At 43.8% G+C, this 21,092-nt stretch overlaps 3 protein-coding genes across 3 annotated transcripts; 2 read left to right on the top strand and 1 right to left on the bottom strand.

The window, feature by feature from the left end:
- Positions 1-768: 768 nt before the first annotated feature.
- Positions 769-9,190, top strand: LOC134220223 (uncharacterized). The gene is made up of 5 exons (XM_062699221.1): positions 769-1,024; positions 1,165-1,331; positions 6,096-7,574; positions 7,679-8,148; positions 8,211-9,190. The coding sequence occupies exons 1-5, from the start codon at positions 860-862 to the stop codon at positions 8,693-8,695; spliced, it is 2,766 nt and encodes a 921-aa protein (XP_062555205.1). The 5' UTR covers positions 769-859; the 3' UTR covers positions 8,696-9,190.
- A 5,754-nt stretch (positions 9,191-14,944) lies between these two features.
- On the bottom strand, positions 14,945-16,639 carry LOC134220250 (zinc finger protein ZPR1). Its single transcript, XM_062699254.1, has 2 exons — positions 16,400-16,639; positions 14,945-16,300 (listed from the first exon to the last, which is right to left on the bottom strand). The coding sequence occupies exons 1-2, from the start codon at positions 16,631-16,633 to the stop codon at positions 15,026-15,028; spliced, it is 1,509 nt and encodes a 502-aa protein (XP_062555238.1). The 5' UTR covers positions 16,634-16,639; the 3' UTR covers positions 14,945-15,025.
- A 389-nt stretch (positions 16,640-17,028) lies between these two features.
- LOC134220259 (vacuolar protein sorting-associated protein 26C) lies at positions 17,029-21,092 on the top strand. The gene is made up of 4 exons (XM_062699263.1): positions 17,029-17,185; positions 20,097-20,177; positions 20,241-20,919; positions 20,981-21,092. The coding sequence occupies exons 1-4, from the start codon at positions 17,129-17,131 to the stop codon at positions 21,064-21,066; spliced, it is 903 nt and encodes a 300-aa protein (XP_062555247.1). The 5' UTR covers positions 17,029-17,128; the 3' UTR covers positions 21,067-21,092.

Below are 21,092 nucleotides of genomic sequence, written 5' to 3' on the forward strand. Positions count from 1 at the left end.
TGGTTTAATGGGGGCAATTTGTACAATACTCATTCTAAGCGACATAATCACTTCAACCACGTGGAAGGTTCACTTCCATAGATAAAGCATGTGGAGACATATGTCAATCGCAGTAGTCATTCACGAAATCATGCATTGAACGGGGCTGATATGCGTAGAAACCATAAAACAAGTGCTCTATTTCTCGGCATAACTGTCCCGCCAAACTATTTTCATGATCGTTGTCGCAAATTCTATTTGTGAGTATAAAATAATAATGATTTCAATGAAATTAAGTCTTCTGAAAGGTTCTGTGATGTAATAATCTCATATTGCATTATGGTTATACGCCAGCAATGAAAATTAGTGTTCAATTTCAAATGCCATTTTCTCTTTTGTCGTTTTTTGAATTTGGTACAAGCATGCGTAGAACGGCAGTATAGTGAGATGTGTGCTGCAAAAACATGGCGCCATGCCACCCACCTGGTTTTATCCGCTTTTGGCTGTTTCTTTTTTGCTTTTTTTTCTTGCATGTGTTTCGGGTCACTCAAAAATTACGAATTTCAAATTGCATGTTTTTCCTAATGCTATGTTCAAAAATAACTATTTTTAATCTAACACCCAAAAAGCTTGTATTTTGGATAAAGTACATCATTGAAGGTTCAGTTTGAAACATAATTCTGAACAAAATTTATTCATATTACCGTCTTTGGGCCGTCTTTTCCATCATCTTGCAGCGGTATGTAGTTCGTGAATGATGCCTCACGCACAGGTCGAACCGAACGGGTCGAACGGGTCGAACCATCGCCGTCAGAAGCAGCGGATTGTTCAATTTTGACAGTGCAGTAATGCAATCGCAGCAGCACGACGGCAGCGAAAAATGGCTGATTTGAAAAGATCAACAACAACGTCGTCGTCCTCGAATAATAACAGCAGCGGAAGCGCCGCAACTGGAAGCAGCAGTAGCAGCAGCAAGTCGCGCAAATCCAAGAATGATCTGATTCGTAGCGCCGTAGGCAGTTATCTCAAGCAGCGGAACTACATCGTAAGTAGTTTGTAGGTTGTTTGTTTTGTTGGGGGTTTTGAGTTCTGGAGATAACCTAGAAATCGAGTTGCGGTTTCTCCAGGGAGTTTTATTTTAAAGGGATATGAATTCAGTCGTTTTTGTTCTTTTTCGTATTGCAGGTAAACGATCGGTACCGGAAGTCGGATCTCATTCTAACGCAGTCCGCCGAGCAAATTGCAATGAACACTGCCATCGAGAACGAGATTTCCAAGGCGAACAGTTTTCTATTCTCGAACATCTTCTGTCTGAACAATAATCCGGCCCAGGTGGATCAGCACTTTGTCAAGTAAGTTTTTTACCGAAGGGCGACCAACATTTGATAAGACCCTCTGTAATGTTTGAGGTAATTAGAGGTAGAGGGGTGTGACATTTTGACAAAATTTAATTATGAGAGGGAACAAAAACTAGTTATAGGGACATCACTCTTATTCTTGTTATACAGACGAACAAAACTTTCAAACGAATAAAAATCGTTTGAATCGTTTCCTAATTTGCTTTCTTTTGAAAGCGAATTCGTACGTTAAAAAAGAATACGGGTGAATATCAAAGTTTTGTTTTCCCCACAAATTTAACTCACAACTCAAAATTTTAGTAGTTTTTTTTACAATTTCTGTGGAAAAAAAGAACATACAAAACAATTTTTTTTTAATCAACAGAAGCCGGATGTCCCAGCTCTTTATTACTAAATTCTACCACCAATAAGGTCCACATTTAGCAATGACGGATTTGTTAACCACTAGCTTCGCTTTTGTAACCCGATGATTTACTCGCATGACTACCTTCTCCAAAACGATTAAATTAATATTTGGCAAGCGCCAATGAAAAATAACCAATTCTTTTGCACAAGTTTTCATGTAGCAGATAGCAATTGATCACAAATTGTATCGGCGGGTGTCCTACGAAAGGTGGAAAGCATATAAGGCGGAATCACAAAAGACAGAAAAGCATTGGACTGTTTTAACTGTTTTAACCGCCTAAGTTTAAACAGCCCAATACAATCCTACCTTTCGTGATTCTCCTTTCGCTATAAAAAGATATACTTTTGCCGTTGATCGGCCAGATGCATGCATTCTTGTTGTTTAGTGGGGAGACCTTCCGTAGCTCAGTGATAAGACATATGGATGGGTTTGTACGAAGTATACCATGCTGAAGGTGACTGATAGCAAATCTGTATACAGTCTGAAAAGTTTTTGAGTTTTATGCTTAATAGATACTAAGCTAAGAGGCTGGCATAAAATCCTTTGGCATAAAGCCGTTTGGCATGATGGTCATATAGTTGTTTGGCATAACGCAATGAAAATGATCTTATTTTAATAATCATATCATTTACGCTACGTAAAGCTAAACTTCAATATAGACTTCTTGATATTTACAATGAAGAAGGCAAGAAGCATGCTTTCAAAGAAGGAATCATCAATTCTTTAGCATTATCCAGTGCAATTGCGTATATTGAAAAAAAAAAAAAAAGATCTTCTCCCTTTTAGCATTGCACCGAGCAAATGCGTGCTTTAAAATAAAAGGCAGAATTAATTCTTTTGCATTTTCCGAGTAATCGCGTAATTAAGGGTTGTTACGACTACGCGGATTTCGCGGATTTGGCGCGGATTTACATAACGATTTTAGGACTTCGCGCGGATTTAGTTTAAGGTGAATATTGAGCAAATAAAATGCTGAATCTAATGACGTTTATTTGAAAATTAGTTTTATGTGCATCTAGATTGGCTTTATTTTCGTTAGCAAATGTTCTTGAGAACAAAAGTAAAGTTTGAAGGTAATTACTCACTTCGCATATTAACAAGCCATGTTTGAATTCCATGATAACACTCTGGAGCATTAATCAAACAAATGTTATGAGGGGGACGCAATTTGTTTTCATTTTTAAAATATTCTGAAACATGACGCATACAAAACGGTGATTCTGTCTTTTTCTTTTGACGTAGGACTTACGTCTTTCTTTACTATACTGGGTGTCATTTAGATTTTTGTTTGGAAATCGAGAGCGTTACGCTGGAAGGGAAGATTTCGAACGTTACTAGCGCCTTTGTCTTTCGGTGGATTTTGAAGATTTATATATCAATCGACTTGGACACTCTCCAGCTATTTGTCAATTTCATTGAAACTTAAGATTATTAATGATTAGCTATTGAAATTTTTAATTCTTGTCAAAGCCAATAACAATTTCATATATAACTAATCCCGTGCATTCCTAACACGGACATCAGAATGCAGTATCCCACGGGCCTTCAGGTGCACCGCAATATTTTCTTTGTGTATAAAATAAGCTGTGCCTGCCGTGTGTGAGTCATTTCAGTTTGTGACTGCAGCGCGTACTGACGTGCTTTTTGCTCGTTCGCTGTGGGAGAACTGCCCTGCCGGTCGGTGGGTCTGCTAGTATTATTTTTTCTCGTTCGTTCGCTGTGTGTACGTACACAGCATGCAGTCGCCAGCAGGAGAATATGCATGAAAAAGTGGACATATTTTTTTGTCATTCTATGCTTGATGATGGTCGGATGCAGTGGTGTCGGTTGCGATTGATGCGATCGCCCATCGCATCGCTCGGAGTCACGGCTATTCTGATATCTGATTATGCTCTTATTTATTAGTTTTATTTCCTGAAGTTTTGAATACACAAATTGCTAATAATTCTACACAGCTTGTTGTTTCTAAAATCAATACCTATTATCAAACCCCAGAAATTCAAAAGTTAAATGTAAATATTTTACGTTTATTGAAGTCCTACGTCTACTCGCGGTTATGTTCAAAACATTACCCAATGCTCGTTTTTTTAGAAAATAAATACATGTTTTGTAGTTTCCTGCGGTCGTTTATCTGAGCCTAGCTATTCCTTAAACCTACAGGTTTATGGCCCAGTTCTGGCTTTTCGGAATCGAATCGGCTCGGTAGTGCCGTTTGTTTTTTTGTCGGTGCAAAAGCGGTGTGGTGCGGTATTGTCACCCTCGGAAGAATCCCGTCGAGCAAATTTCGAGGTGTAGAATTGACACTCACGGTAGATTGCTGTGACAAAAGGCCAAGAGTGGCGGATATAATCATGCTTGGAAATAGCAATTATGAAACCTGTAAGTTCCAAATTGAAATGTTTTTAGCAAGGGAGGAACTATGGCATATGGTGGAAGAACGGAAGCCTCAACCGGACACAGATGCTTGACGGAAGGTGGATAAAAAAGGCAGAGCTACTATCAGGTTGTGCATTGAATCCTTCGTAGCTTAGTAGGAAAAGCACCTGTCTAGCGTACTGGTTTCGTGGGATCAAAACCCAGTGAAGGGAGCGGTTACCCTCCAGTAATTAATTTCCACTCCGGGTGGCTTAATACCCGGAATATAGGCAATTAACTTTGAATGTACGAAAGAGGAGTGGTTCAAAGACATGACGGAAGAATACCAATCTCTTATGTCTAACGGTACCTGGTCGGCTGGTCGGTCACACAATCTATAGGATCAAAATGGGTATTCAAGGAGAAGAAAGATTCCAGTGGGCAGACTGTCCGCTTCAAAATAAGGTTAGTTACTCGGTGCCAGGTAAGGAGTAGCTAATCTACAGAGTCTAACGAAGTCTCTATGAACTGAAGCAAGCGGCGAGGGTTTGGAACGGAACGGTTAAGGAGATCTTGCCGATGCTAGGCTTTCGTCAATTGGATTCAAACGCTTGCCTGCACTCGAAGCGTTTGAAAAACGGGGAGTGGATGTACGTGCTCATGCACGTGGATGACTTGATTGGTGCCACGAAAGATGAACGACAAAATAACACGACTGGAACATTCTTTAAAGGAGAAAATAGAAATCACGTCACTTGGCGCGGTCAACCATTTCCTCGGTATCAGCGCGAGAAAGGACGAACGCGATGTGTTTTGCCTTAACCAGCAAGCATCCATTCGTGACATTGCCTTTCGTTTTGGTTTTGGGCTTGAACAGGCAAAGTGGCCAAAGTATCCTTTAGACGTCGGCTATTGGAAACAGAATAGCGAAGCGTTACCAGATAACAAACAGCACCATAGTTTGGGCAGCGCGCTCATGCAAAAGGACTGACACTAAGCGATTTCAGCGATGCTGACTGGGCGCTCAGAAGTGCAACAGTTAGTTAAGCGAGTCGGAAAAAACTGCGTGGCCACATCAACAATAGAGGCCGATTATAGTGCTCTTTCTGAAGCAGCATCTGAAGCGGTTTGGTTGCGCAGGATATTGGCCAAACTTGGTGAGATGCAACAAGAAGCTACTATCGTCTACGAAGTCAATCAAATCTGCATCGATTTTGTTTGGTTGGAACGACAGAATAGGAGGAGCAAGCACATTGACACTAAGCTGCATTACTCCAAGAATCTGAGCTAGAGAGGTCATTCAGCTGCCCGACCGAGAAAATGGTTGCGGGATCTTAACTAAGCCATTACGACCGAAAAATATCAACGAGTTTACGATGGATCTCGGGTTTGCCAAGAAGCGTTAAAGACTCAGTGTCTTGAGCGAGGAGGAGTGTTGGTGTGACGTCACAGACGCCTCAACACTGAAAATGCACAGCACTTAAAGTAGAACACTTTATATTGTATTGAATTTGTATGTTTTTTCTCTTACGTCATCGAAAATAAAGAAACGTTTTGTAGTAACCGATTATTTTCTTGAATTTCTACGCATTCGAAGTTCCCTGTGGTCGTTTATATGGCCCTAGCTATTCCTGAAACTTACAGGCCTTCATTACTGGCATTACATGACAATCGTGTGATAAAGTCGTTTCCATGCTCTCAGATATTCTAATCGTAACCTTGAGTACAATGTCACCCTGCTTCAATCCAACTATGCTTAAAAATGTGGCTGTGTGTCAGCCTAATAAATTTCGCCTGAAAATCGGACCCATCAAAAAATGTTTAAAAATATAATTCCGTACGTGGACGTTGTATGAAGCCTCACGTGTTAAATGTTTAATTCAATGTCGATTAGGTAAATTAAAAATATTACCTCATTCTGCCTTTCTTAAACTCTTTATAGTTGACTAATTTGCCGTAAACCTTTTAAAACTATACTATTTTCTTTTTCTTTTCAGGCTATGCAAGTACATCAAATGCCAGTCGGAATCGGTCCGGAGCGAGCTATCCGAGCTGGTAAACCCTCTTCTTTGCCATTTGTATATTGAAATGTTGAAGGGCCGCGACTGGCGACCGGCGATCGTATTCTTGCGCAAGCATGCCACTTTGCTGGGAAAGATCGAGCCTAGCGCGGTCCCACCAAGCACCTCCCCACTAATTATGAATCAGAAAATCAACGGCACCGTAGAAGAACAACAGGCATCCGGAATTCCCGCCGCAACAGTTCAAAATTCTGTTATCGTTTTCTCGTCTGTGCCGAGCAGTACAACAGAAACCACCGCGAATGCCAGGTTGGAAACGTTTAAGCAACTGGTGCACAAGCTCTCGCAAATCACCCGCATCCAGGATTTGGACAACGACCCACTGACGCTTCGGTTTCGCTCCTGTCAGTATGAAATGAAACTAGGATCTGCATCAATTGCAGCCCTCAGACGGTATCTGGCCAAGCACGGTCACTCCTTGATACTACAGATCCTTCGAAATTGGTTCTATTTCGAAACTACCGCAGACAAAGACTTCGTCGATTTTAATCCAGACATGGCTTCGCCCAAAGCTCATAAAAAACCTCGAATTGTTTCGATTTGCAACGGAGTGGATCTTATGAACGGGTGTCCGATAGAAATGGATGCAACGGAAGCACCTTCTGAACCGGAGTACAACTTCAGCGAACATACCGAGGCGGAAAATACAAAGTTCCTACTACGGAATGGATTCAGTACCGAGTATATCCAGTTCAAGCTCCGAGAGTTGAACGGTGGCTTGGACGGAGGAGGAACCACTATGGACCTGGACGACGATGATGACGACGACGATTCGTCATACCTCCCAGCACTAGAGGAGATACCACCAGCCAGCATCAAGCCGGAAGTGTTCACAGATGGAGGTACGCTGCAGCAGCAATTTCAAGACGACATATCTGGCATGTTCCGGCGGGTAACCGCGGCGGAACGGCTTCGTAAGCTTCGAGAATGCACGGAAAAGTTGAACCGCTTTCAAGCCCCACTTTGTATCTATCAGGTGGAGAACGTAGACGAACGGTTATCGTCGGTTGCCATCGACGAGGACAGTTGCCATCTGGCCAGTGGGTTTGAGGATGCTTCGATTGTTTTGTGGTCGGTTAATCGGAGCACCCAGATCGGGCGGAAGCCGTACGCCGGGTTGCGAGAGGGACAGTGCTGTTGGAATGTGACTAGCTGTGATAGTAGATTTAGCGAGGAGGAAGAGGTGGAAGATGATGAGGAAGACGAAGAGGATCAAGGGGGAGGAGGAGCAGGAGGAGAAGGAACGTCGAACAGCGATTCGAGTGGTTTGTTCCGCGCTAAAACGCAAGCAGATGTGGATCGGTTGAACAAGTTGCTTCCGGTTTATAGTCGGAGACTGAGCAAGCGAGAGCGATGGAAGCAATTTATGAGCCGGAAGTGCAGTGAAAATGTTTTGTAAGTATGGTTTAAGTTTGAGATAAGTTTGTCTAATGAATATGATTTCCCAAATTATAGTTTCCCACTTATACACACATTTGTTTGAATCTCTCCTCTAACAGTAGCGAAACCGGCGGCGTCACCTTGCGCGGCCACTCGAACGCCATTACGGATCTCCTGTTTTCGCGGCACAGTCCTCTGCTGATGAGTGTCTCGCGGGATCTTACGATGCGGGCTTGGCATGCAAACGACTACACCTGCAGAGCGGTGTACCGTGGCCACAACCATCCGATCTGGAGTGTGGCGGAAAGTCCGACTGGGCTGTATCTGGCCACCGGTTCGCGAGACACGACTGCACGGCTTTGGTCCACGGATCGTGAATTTCCCCTGCAGATCTACGTTGGTCACACGCAAGACGTGGACACCGTTGCGTTTCATCCCAACGGAAACTATTTGGCCACTGGATCGGCGGATCTGACCGTCCGACTGTGGTGCGTTACCAGTGGCAAACTTTTCCGGATCTTCACCGACTGTCGACAGCCGATTCATCGAGTATGTTTCAGCCCGGATGGAAAATACCTCGCTGCTGCTGGTAGATTATTGATAATCATTCTTCTCTTCGAATGCCTACACACATTCTATCTATTGTTTCAGGTGAGGAAAATCGTGTTCGGATCTTTGATCTCGCCGCGGGCTCTCAGCTCACCGAATTACGGGACCACACGTCCGGCGTAACCTGTGTCACGTGGAGCTCCGACAGTCGCCATTTCGTGTCGGCCGGCTCGGACGGAACGGTCCGAATATGGGATGCTGTGAAGATGGTCACCTCCACTTCCTCATCGTCGTCGTCGTCATCATCTTCCAGTTCGAGTGCTTCCGTCAATCAGCAGCACACAATCAGTAGTCCAAGTAATGGAACAACTTCCGGTGGGAGCAGTACGGCTGCAAACAATGGCCCCACCGCCGCCAATCATACTCAGAAGACCAGTAGTTCCTCAGCGACGACGGCGACGGCTGGGTCGTCCTCAAGCAATACAGCAAACAATTTGCTGCTGGCCTATTCGACTGGTTGCCGGCGAATCTACCGGTTGCACTACAATCAACTCAGTGGGAGTCTTAGCTGCATTGGCAACAGCTAAGGAAGGACAACTCGCCCTTGCCCTCCCCAAACTACTTCAGCAACGCAGAGTTAAGTATTATTTATTCTCTTTATTTGTTCTCTTTAGTTCCCTGTACTTTTATCCCAATTAAAAAAACAAACAAAATCTCTCGTTACCCTGATCGATTGCGATATACTCAGAGAGTTGCTCTTTAAATAGCACCTAAACAATAGGACTTTGTGTAGAAAGAGAGAGGTGGGATTTAGTCCGATTTTTTATTGTTTAAGTATCCCTGTTTTTAGTAGCGTAAGTTAGATTCTAGGTATCAATCCCTAAACTTAAACAAACGATACAAATTACAATGCTACTGGAAGATCCTAGAAGGAACGATTAGCGTTTGAACGAATTGGACGTCACACATCTTGTAGCTAGGTGGTCAACAAAGTTTGGAATGGATGTCTAATGATTGCGATGATTGTGCAACGAGTCGAGGAAATAAACCGCTGCTACTAGGTACTTCAAAAGTTACAAAAACGGTGGGATCTTGATGCCATGTGTTTAATATCACTGCCGTACGAGCATAGGCCCGAGAAGAAGATGCCTCCATAGGGAACTTTTTGACATAGGACTTCGTATGTGTTTTCTACACCGAAAGTGGGAGACCGACACGGAAAATATGATAGACTTGAACTTGTTCTGAAATACTGATTTTCAACTATTTATTATCGATTGTTATCGGAGACGCTAACGCTATAATCAGAGAGGACTTTTTCCGTCCCATAATTGGTAAGGAGAGCCTTCACTCCACTACCAATGACAACGGCCTACGGATAGTGAATTTTGCTGCTGTCAAAGGGATGGCCATCAGTAGCACCTATTTTGCACTAAAGAATATCCGAAAGCATACCTGGAGACACCCAAATTGTGAAACTTGCAACCAGATAGACCATATTCAGGTGGATGGGCGCCATTTCTCGGATGTTATCGATGAGCAGACATTCAGAGGTCCGAACATTGACTCTGATCACTACCTCGTTGTCAGTAAAATTGCAATCAACGTTAGCGACAACATCAACGATCCATGAAGCGGTGAGCACTACAGCACGAGAAGTGGTAGGCACTGCACGGAGGCGACCCAGGACGGGTTGGTTCAATGTGGAGTGTCAGAGAGTGACAGACGAGAAGAACGTTGCCAGAAGCCGAATGTTGGTGTCGGGTACCCGATCGAATAGAGATCGGTACAAGGCAGCAAGAGCAGCCAAAAAACGAACCCACCGAAGGAAGAAAAAAGTGTACGAAGAACAAGTTATAAGTGAGGCGCAGGAAAAAATGAAGCAGAACGATATGCGGAGGTTTTATGCGTCTGTCAATGGCGTGCGGAGAAATACAGCGCCGTCTCCCGTCATGTGCAACGACCAACAAGGGAATTTGCTGACAGATAAAACCGAAGTGGCTGCCAGGTGGAAGCAACGCTTCAAGACTTTGTTGAATAGTGGAGGTGACGGTGCATCGGTGAACAGAATAAATATTAGCGACGATGGAAAAAGGCTATTAAAGAGCTGAAAAACAATAAGTCTGCGGGGAAGGACCAGCTCCCGGTTGAACTTCTCAAACATGGCAGTGAGCAGCTTTATGAAGTTCTGCACCATATTATGTTGAAAATATGGGAAGACGAAGAATTGACTGCTAGCTGGTTGGAAGGGCTCATTTGCCCTCTCTTTAAGAAAGGTCACAGACTGGAGTGCGCCAATTACCGAGAAATAACCCTCTTAATTCAGCGTACAAAATTATGTCCCGTATTTTGTTCAACAGATTTTCGTGAGGGCCGATCAACGACGGATCAAATGTTTACCCTGAGGCAAATCCTTGATAAATTCCGGGAGTACAACTTGCAGATACATCATCTGTTTATTGATTTCAAGGCGGCGTACGATTCAGTGAAACGGAATGAATTATGGCAAATTATGCTTCAACATGGTTTTCCGGCGAAACTGATACGGCTGATTCGTATAACGTTGGACGGATCGAAATCAAGTGTAAGGGTTGCGGATGAAATATCGACGTCATTTGTTACCTTAGATGGATTAAAGCAGGGTGATGCACTCTCGAATCTACTGTTCAATATAGCGCTCGAGGTAGCGATTAGGAGAGCTGGTGTGCAAAGAAGCGGTACCATTATCACAAGATCGCATATGCTCCTGGGATTTGCGGACGATATCGATATTATCGGAATTGATTGCCGTGCCGTGGAAGAGGCTTTTGTGCCTTTTATTTAAGAGGGAGACAGCGAGGATTGGACTCACGATCAATACCAGCAAAACAAAACAAGTACATGCTCGCTGGCAATCAACGTGGGTTCATTAGTGGTGGTGGTAGCGAAATGGTGCTGGATGGTGAAAAATTTGAAGTGGTAGAAGAATTTGTGTATCTTTGCAGCTGCAAATCGGGCTTATTATGGACTAACCAGCTTAAGTCCCGTAGTCTGCAAACGAAAACAAAACTCGCGCTGTATACTACTCTGATTCTTCCGGTGGCTTTATACGGCCATGAGACATGGACGTTAAAGGAGGTTGATCGGAGAGCTCTCGGAGTGTTTGAGCGTAAGGTGCTGCGGACAATACTCGGCGGTAAACAGGAGAACGGTATCTGGCGGCGTCGCATGAATCACGAATTGTACCAGGTTATTATTAAGCTTATACAGCATGGCAGACTACGGTGGGCTGGTCACGTTGTTCGTATGCCGGAAGAACGTCAAGCGAAGATAATATTTAGTAGAGAACCCGGAAGAGGCCGCAGGCTTCGTGGAAGGCCGCGTACACGATGGCTTTTTGCAGTTGAAGAGGACCTGAGGGCGCTCAATGTTCAGGGCGACTGGAAGCGATTGGCCCAGGATCGAGTCCATTGGAGAAGGATACTCCATTCGGCGTAGGTTCATCGAAGAGCTGTAGCCCATCAAGTATCAAGTAAGACAAGCAGAGGATTTCTTCTCGAACACCTCAGAATTCAAGTGTTTTGCTACGTAAGGTACGAGATGTTCCAGCTCCGAGGTCCGACAGACTGGATCAACTGATCGATCTCGGGATGACAGTACAAGCCCTATGTGACCACATTGAAGCGCGAATGTGGACCGGCTGCAGGCGAGGATACCAAACAGGGTTTGCAGAAATCGCTCTCAATAGATAACGAACAACGATGAAAGAGAGGCAAAAACCTATCGCCCTTGTAATACAAGTTGGAAAAAAACTGATTCGGATAGGCGGCCCCCATCGAGGGGGTTTGATAAACCGCGTTGCTTTCGGTCATTTTATGTTGGGACCATATTTTTTTGCACAGCTGTGTAAAACAAGTTGAAATGTATCAACAGAATCGGTGCCCCCCGCAATTGGGGCTTATTGAAAGAAATTTATCATGGGTTGTGGACCCCCTTATCAGTTCATTATCGTAACAGCTACCGTCTAAAAACGTCTGTCACGGTATGCTACATATCGAGATCGTATACAGACGTGATAAGTGAGAGATTATCTTATTCTCCTTTGGATTCAAACCCTGATTCCAAAACGTTGATTTGAAGATTTTTGGAGATTACATGGCATCGGTGGTACGAGATGCAACCAGCGTAGTAACATTTGAACGCTCGTGATTGTCAGAAGACAAAGCCACGATTCTTCGCGCAATCCGAAGGAACAGAAGCTATTTGAATGCAGTCATTGTAACAAGAGTGGACATCGCATACGCGATTCGTTGGAGACGAATTCGTGCGTTGAGTCTTTGCCACAACTTTCTATTCAGTCTTGCGTGCCGAGTTCGAAAAATCTGCGCAATTCGTCAAGAACAGAAATGCTGAACAGCATCACGAGCTCTATCCAGAAGCAGCAACGGCGATTGTCCACGATCACTACGTAGACGATTACCTAGCGAGTTTGGAAGAGGCAGCGAAAGTGGCGAGCGATATACGACACGAACACGACAATGGAGGATTCAAGCTACACTACTGGCGCTCGAACAGTATCAAGGCCGAGCACAAGGTACTGGAGCAGCTGTGGGAGGTACAGCATTATTCAGATAAGCAATTATGCATACCCGACGGAGAGAATTCCGAAAGGGTTCTTGGGATGTTGTGGAGTCCTACGACCTACGAGCTGAGGTTTTCTACACAGATGAGCGGCGGAAAGTGCTACGATGTGTCATGACTCTTTTTGGCCCTTGGGTACACGGTGCGTGAAGTTCATCATAGAAAATCATGAAATCGCGATTTCCAGGGTAGTTCTCTGGACGGACTCCAGAACGGCATTGTCTGATCCACGAAACTATCGACAATTCGTGTCGTTTAGAGTGGGCGAGATATTGGAATACACTACAGTCGCTGACTGGCGGTGAATACCTTCAAAAGCAATCCAGCAGATGAGTCAACGAAATGAGGCAGCGATCCATACTTCAACCATGACAGTAAGTGGTTTCAGGGACCAAGATTCTTATGGCTATCGGAAAGCGAATGGCAACGTTCAGGAGATCGACTAACTGACACTACCGAAGAGATGAGCGCGTCTGTCCTGCACTACTGCTCGTATACGCCAACGATTGAGTTCGATCGGTTTTTTCTTGGAATCGGTTGCAAAAAGTACAGCGTCAAAAAGCAACAACCCGAGCTTCGCGCAGCGGAAATCCGATCTTCAAGCTGGTCCAACATGAGTCGTATCCGGACGAGATTGTTGCATTATCTACCAAAGCTTCGAACGAGACAAGACAGGACGCCATTGATAGACACAGTCCCATCTATCGGCTTCTTCCGCTGCTGGATAACAATGGAATACTACGCGAACGTGGCCGGATCGGAACAGCCAGAGAAATCAGATACAACGTGCGCTATCCCATTATTCTTCCGCGAAACATCATGTGACGTAGCTACTAAAACTTCACTACCATCAGCGCTAACCACAGCAATGCAGAAACAGTAGTCAACGAGATCCCTCAGTTGTACTACATCCTGAGACTTCGTATGGTGGTCAAGAAAATCAACCGCGACTGCGCATCCTGTAGAATTCGTCGAGCGAGACCAGCAACACCATTGATGGCACCCCTTCCACATGCGGGTCTAGCTCATCACCAACGAGCCTTTACCTATACAGGGCTAGACTACTTTGTGCTGTTGAAGCTGGGGAGGTCCAACGTCAAACGCATCGCATTGTTTACCTGCCTAACGGTAAGAGCGGTTCATCTAGAAGTAGCCTACTCTCTATCAACACAATTGTGTATCTCCTGCGTCCGTCGAATCGTCGGATGCCGTGGACCGTCCGCCGAATTCTTCAGCGACAACGGAACAAACTTTCAAGGCGCAGATTCATCCTGAAGGACCAAATTAGTCAGGGACTATCCACAACGTTCACCAGCACCAACACAACATGGAACTTCATCCCGTCGGGTGCGCCATCTATGGGCAGAGCGTGGGTGCAAAGATTTTGAGTCCACCTCAGCCGCCCAGGATCGCTATCCAAGGCCACCAATATACAGAAAGAAGGAAGAATGCTAACAGAAGGAAGAAGGCAGAAAGAAGAAGGAATAAAAAAGGAAGAAGAATGAGAAAGCAAGAAGGAAGAAAAAGTGGAGAAGGAAGAAGGAAGCAAAAATAAAGAAGAAGGATGAAGGAAGAAAAAATGAAGAAAGAAGAAAAAGGAAGAATGAAGAAGAAAGAACTGACAGCTACTCCTCATTTCCCACTTCTCATTCGGCCTAATGGCCATTCGGCTTAACGACCATTCGGCCTAATGGTCACAACTACGGAACAGATGTGTAGTCTGCGCATGATCCTTGACGAATTCCGGGAATACAATTCAGTATGATTAAGTGAAAAGAAATATTAGCTGTGGCAGATAATGTCAGAACATGGTTTTCCGGCGAAACTGATTAGACTGATACGTGCAACGCTCGATGGCTCGAAATGAAGTATGCGGATTGCACACGAACCTCGTTTGTGCCCTCAGATAGATTGATGTAGGGTGATGCACTTCCGAATTTATTGTTCAACATGTGACTTAGTGTGAATTTCGGAAAGAAGAATAGGGGCAACAATTTACAATAGATAACCGGTTAGAGGCCAGAGACTTCGTGGAAGGCACGGTAATTACACGCGGTGGAATCGGACCTGGGGCACCGAATGAAGTGAGAATTGTCGATACATCTTCTTTTGGGTGTAGGATCCCATCCTCACATCATGTCTGGTTGCAGACTTTTGTTACCCTCTTGAAAAATGTGGGTACTGGATATGTTCCGAAGAGAAACAAATAATCAAAATTTGGATCAAGATTCTATTACATTTTTCTTCTAATGTAAAGCACAGAGTAATGTTAGAAAAGTACGTAAACAAACTAGCCCCTATTCCTGTTTTTGTTCATAATTCTCTGTCCGCATATCATTCAAACCGAGTTCCTCATTCTGTTCATGCGTCCTGTGATATCGTATTATCCGCAACGCATCATCCGGCGTACCATCGTCCTTCAGTGTCTGCACGTAACTATTTCCTGTAGGATCATCCAGCACTAGCGTTAATGGTTTGTCTCCCGCGATAGCTGCATCCAGCTGACCAAAGAAGCTGTCCATTCGGCGCTGGGTGGCCTCATCATTGGAGTCCATAAACATTCCGGTGCTCTCGACCAACTGGTCCTTGATGGCCGTCAACAGACCCTCGATCGTGGTAAAACGTCCCCCTAGGGCACCGGCACCAACCTCGCAATCCAGCTCCCGAATACGCAAATCGCAAGACTCCGATTTAAGCACATCCCTGGAGAAGTCGACCTTGCCGCGAACCTTTATTTCGATACGCACACCTTTCTCTTCTATGCCTCCGCCTGGCTTGACTTCATTCGTCCTCAAACCACAATTATCACAGACCGTCGCCATAATGACCACTTCCTTGAAGTGCGGTATATTGGTCACTTTCATGTTCGTTTCGCAATCGGCCGAACATTCCGGACAATTGGTCTGGAAACGCAATACTTCTCCATGGAGTTCCTCCAGCGGCCACGATCCTTCCGAAATCATTTTCAGCATATTATCCTCTTCTTCCGGTATGATTTTCGGTGCTTTTGGTTTCTCATCCCCAACTTCATTGTGGGTGAAGATTCCCAAAAGATGATTTTGTTCCTTACTGCGGACAAAGTTTGAAATGCTTGTATTGGGGTCCGGGTGCGGCGCCAGGGGATTCTCCACAAAGCTATTGCCGGAAATGTCTTCGATCGTAATCGTAAACGGTTGCTTCATCTCTTTCAGCTCCTTGAGTCGGGCTACGAAGGTATCGATTTGCTCGCCCGCTTCCGGATGCTGTATCCGCCGTACCGGTTGATCTTGTTCCAGTCCGCGAACCACCCGGTCTATGATTCCTTCCACGGTAGTTACCTCTCCTTTTTGCGACTGGGCCGGAATGGCGAAATCCAGCTCTTCTATTCGCACACTGGAAAAGTCCGATTTGACAACGCGACGATTCAAGTCCTTCGCCGTTTTGATCTTAACGCTGATTCGGATCCCCTTGGGTGCCATTTCGCCGCCCGGTTGTATTTCATTGTTCTGGAATCCACAGTGGTCACAATTGAACGACATCAAGACCACCTCTTTGTAGAATGGAATGGACGTGAGCAGGAGCCGGGTTGTTCCCTGAAGTATTGTTAAAAAAGTTAGTGCTAAACTGAATCATGATTGTGGGCGATCCATATCTTTCGGTCAACTGTATTTGCCCACTCTCTCTCTACTTACATCCTCATGGCAGTTCATGCACATGGACTCGATTTCGGTAGCTCCCAGTTCCGCATCTTCCTCGATGTTTAGCTTTGGAAACATTGTGGTCACATCCGTTTCCGTCATGTTGTACGACACTGTATTATATTCGAAATCTCCGTTTAAATCACCTCTAGATTTTTCACCAGAACCAACAGAACGACAGCAACTCGCGTGGACGACGAAAGTAGTGTTTTTTTTGTTTATCAGCATGACAGCTAGTGTGTTCAGGAACGTTTACACCAATCAGTTCATTGATGAACTAAACTAACGTAGTGATCGTAGTGAATCAAACCGTGACAGTAAAGTCGACGAGACTATAAACAAAACTTGACTGGCAATATTAGGTTCTGCAGCATGACGTCACGAATGAATTCGGTCCTCGTCAAATGAACTTTTTTGACAGTTCAGTAGTACTTTCCACTGACTCCGACAAGGTTCGAGTTCATGATTGGTTGGTTGCCCCCGAGTCCAACGCGAAGTACTACTAATCTGTCATCAGTTTTAGGTTAGATACAGACGCTGCAGAACCTAATAGCGCTCAAGCTGTGCCATCCAGTAGCTCACTGAACAAAAGTGAGCACCAGAAAGAAGAAGAAGAAGTAGTGAATCAAAACAAAATGTACGAAGGATTGATCGCCGAGGTTGTAAATTCCAGTTAATCGTAATGTACGTTGCTTAATTTAGGTTGATTAGCATTTTTTAACGATGGCCATTAATCTGGAGATAAGGCTCAGACGAGCGAATAAAATTTACTACGAAGGGGTAAGTTTGCAAAAAAACATTCGAAAAGTTTTGAATCCATAAAAAATCATAAAAATAATTAAGTCTTTCAGAGTGGTGTTCATTTCTGATAATGCCTTTTTCCTGCATGCCCGAATAAAAATTTGGAAATTGCAAACATTTTTTAATGATAGGTATTGGCGCTTTGATGTTGCATGAAGAAGAAGAAGCAGAAAGATGATAATCGAAAAAATCTCCACGGGGAAGCATACGAAGAAGTTTTTAAAATTCTTCTCAAAAATTCTAAAATCAATTTAATTAAAAACGGTAAGCAGTTTGGAGTTGGACTTTTCTTCTACTGTATAATAAGCACAATATTTCTATTCGAAATTTTATTTTCTAATATTACTCTTAGAACACAGTGTAAGAAAAGTCCAACCCCGTACTGCTTACTGTTTTGACGTAGGACTTACGTCTCTCTTTACTATACCGGGTGTCATTCCAAAATATTCAAATCGACCGCGTTACGCTGTGTTGAAAGATTTTAAACGTTAGTAGCGTTCGTCTCAATGGACGAATTTCTGCGGTAAGCCCCTCAATCGACAGATTTCAAGTATGCCTTTCATGTCCATGCTTGATAAGACCCGAAAAACTTGTTTCAATAGGCATGAAACTGTTTTCAATGAAAATCATTGAGATCAAGGGAACCTATAAATATGGGTACCGCATAATTCTTGCATCATTCCATTACCACGTTCTGATTGGTGCAGACACCAGCGAATGAGCAGCCGCTGGGTCTGCCGAGAAGCCATAAAATAGCGCAACGCGATTTTTCCCTTTCATTCTGACCGGGACAAGCGAAGCAACCACATCATCGATTGAACAGCACTCACACCAGGGAATGAAGTCTGCACCGACCGCTTTTTCGGCTCGACACCATCGAAGCCACCATCATCAGCCGAAACCTAGCCAGTACAGCAGCAGTCCACCCTACAGACCCGCCAAAGCAGCAATGCTGAGCAGATACCGGCAGCAGCAGCAGAGTCGAGCCGAGACCGGCCGGCATCGGTGATGAGCCGAGACAGGCTGAAGAAAAGCCACATGATGCAGCATGTGTCCAAAAAACAAACGGTTCTTCAGAGAACCAATAATAGAGATCAATATCAAAGCTTTCAATATCCTTCGCGATAGAAATTGTACTCCAATATTCAATATTCTAGTGATAAAATTTTATGCGTGATTTTCATAAATAGCGACTTCGCTTGACCATGCCTAAAAAACATAAGATGTCCAAATCTCTCACATAATATTTGGATATTTGGATTAAAGAAAAACAGCTCTAACATTAATAAACTATCAATCGATTTTTAATCAAATGTTGGATTTTTTGGCATTGATCAAGGAATATCTAGATAAACATTGTTTGATACTGACCGCACACAAAGCGAACGTGACTGAATGATCGTCCCATGTCACCAATTCTAAATCTTATCACCCGAAATCCCATGTCCGGGTGTTTCCTTCCATCTACTACTAACAATGTTGTCTCAGAAAAGAACACGAACTTCTCACCTGAACTGCAATTCTAAGCTCGCTTGCCCGGCTTATTGGCCTGTATCAAGCGAAAAGTCCCGTTAGGAAATAGACGCCAGCAGCGAACAACAAGCGTAAAAAAGAAGAAGCCCTTCTCGAACGCGTTGATGATGATGACGCTTTGGCTGACAAAGAAGCGGGATACAAGACACTAGCTGATTGGCCCACCAATTGGGAAGCAGAGAAGAAGATTCAAAATTAAGTAGTATAAAAGAAAAGTGCATACGCTCGCAGAGCATTCAGTCTTTTTTATACCACCACTAGAAATTCGCGGTTATTTGAAAAGATCGTTTTCTTACTTTTTGGACTTAGCCGAAGCAAACAGCCTTTTACAATGGTCTAAGAGTTAAAAATAATGTTCTCCTTTAGTCGCTATCGCACGGATTAGGAGGCCCGACATCCCCTGCTGGGCCAACTTGTGGCTTATTTCAGGCAGTCCTTCAGTGGGAAGGTTGCCACTGTCGAGGCTAATATTCCGTGACCGGACAGATACTTCCTGAATTGTTTTTGATGATTCTTGTTCGAGGTAGATTTGATTTCTGTGTCGGTTTGATGAGAAGATTTTGCCAAGGAATGGTATGCAACGCAGATTATTTATCCAAAATAGTTGATGTGAGAAATTTGGACATATTATGTATCTTAAAGGCATGGTCAAGTCAAGTCCTACGTCCACTTAGCGGTTATGTCACAGACATTACCCACTGTTCGTTTTTAATTAAATTGCTTTTAGAATTTTTGAGAAGAGTTTTAAAAACTTCTTCGTATGGTTTCCCGTGGAGATTTTTTCGATTATCATCTTTCTGCTTCTTCTTCTTCGTGCAACATCAAAGCGCCAATAGAAAAAAAAGATATTTTAGTTAAATACCAGATAAACATTGTAGCTGTCGTCTAGAATATCTTTTTATAAAATGTATCATCTTGCAAACTTAGACGAACATGTTTATGATAGAATTAGAGGCGAAAGTATAGATTTGATTGTTCCGTTAGGATACGACAGGCATGAAGATTGTTTTATAGAAGTCGATTTGAAAGCGAGCTAAGGGCAATAATTATGATGGTATAAATCTATACGACTTTCCTTCTGCCAAGCCCCCGTATAAAGAGGGAGGGAAGATATCAAAGTGGTCGGCACTTTTTGTCGCTCGATAGCGGTTTGAGTCGTTACATACTGACCTGATGTACATAAAAACAATTTCCTTATTAGGTTAAACTGTGTAACTTTTTCTGGCTAATACGCAGGAAACTATGGAATAGATGTCAGGACCTTTTTTCATTGCTTTCAAGTTATGTACATAAATGAAAACAATTTATAAAGATGTTAAACAATTCACCCATTTTATTTTTCTTTCTGTTTTCATAGGAAACTATCAGTGGAGTCGTTTACATATCATCTCCAACAGAAATTAAGCATGACGGGATAACGTTGTCCATGGAAGGACAAGTAGGTTGACAAATGAATCTTCAAAATAGTTATGAAGTATAATGATTGTCATCTATCACACAGGTAAACTTAACCATCAGCAACAAAAATGTGGGTATCTTCGAAGCTATGTACAATTCGGTCAAACCGATAACCCTATTGAACCAATTCACTGATCTGGCTCCGTCTGGTAAGCTAGCCCCGGGAGCCACTGAAATTCCCTTCGAGCTGCCACTGATTTGCACTAAAGAGCCCAAAGTGCTGTACGAAACCTATCACGGAGTGTTTGTTAACGTTACGTACCTACTGAAGGCCGAAATAAAGCGTAGCTTTCTGGCCAAGACCGTATCCAAGGCCCAACAGTTTATCATCCAGTACCGGCCGAGTCATCCGTCGGAGAAGAAGACCGAGGTCAATTTCTCGATCAGCCCGGAAACGCTCCAGAAAACGGCAAAAGAACGAATCGCAATACCACGCTTTCTAATAACGGGACTGCTCGATTCGACGGAGACGTGCGTCACCAAGCCGTTCACCGGCAGTCTGACCATTCACCACACGGAGGTGCCGATCAAATCGATCGAAATTCAGCTTGTTCGCGTGGAGACGTGCGGCTGTGCCGAGGGTTACGCACGGGACGCAACAGAGATCCAAAACATTCAGATTGCGGACGGAAACGTTTGCCCCAAGGTGCAGATTCCGATCTATATGACGTTTCCGCGGCTGTTCACGTGCCCAACGTTGATAACGAAGAATTTCAAAATTGGTAAGCTTAACTGATGAGGAATTTTGTTGAAGTGAATCTGATGCTAGTTGCTACCTTTCAGAGTTCGAAGTCAATCTCGTGGTAGTTTTCGGAGACGACTACCTGGTAACGGAGAACTTTCAAATTGCGTTGAACAGAACAGTCTAACTTTATAAATGGCATGCTGTATTCTA

Source organism: Armigeres subalbatus, chromosome 1 (assembly GCF_024139115.2).
Source record: "Armigeres subalbatus isolate Guangzhou_Male chromosome 1, GZ_Asu_2, whole genome shotgun sequence".
Taxonomy (NCBI): domain Eukaryota; kingdom Metazoa; phylum Arthropoda; class Insecta; order Diptera; family Culicidae; genus Armigeres; species Armigeres subalbatus.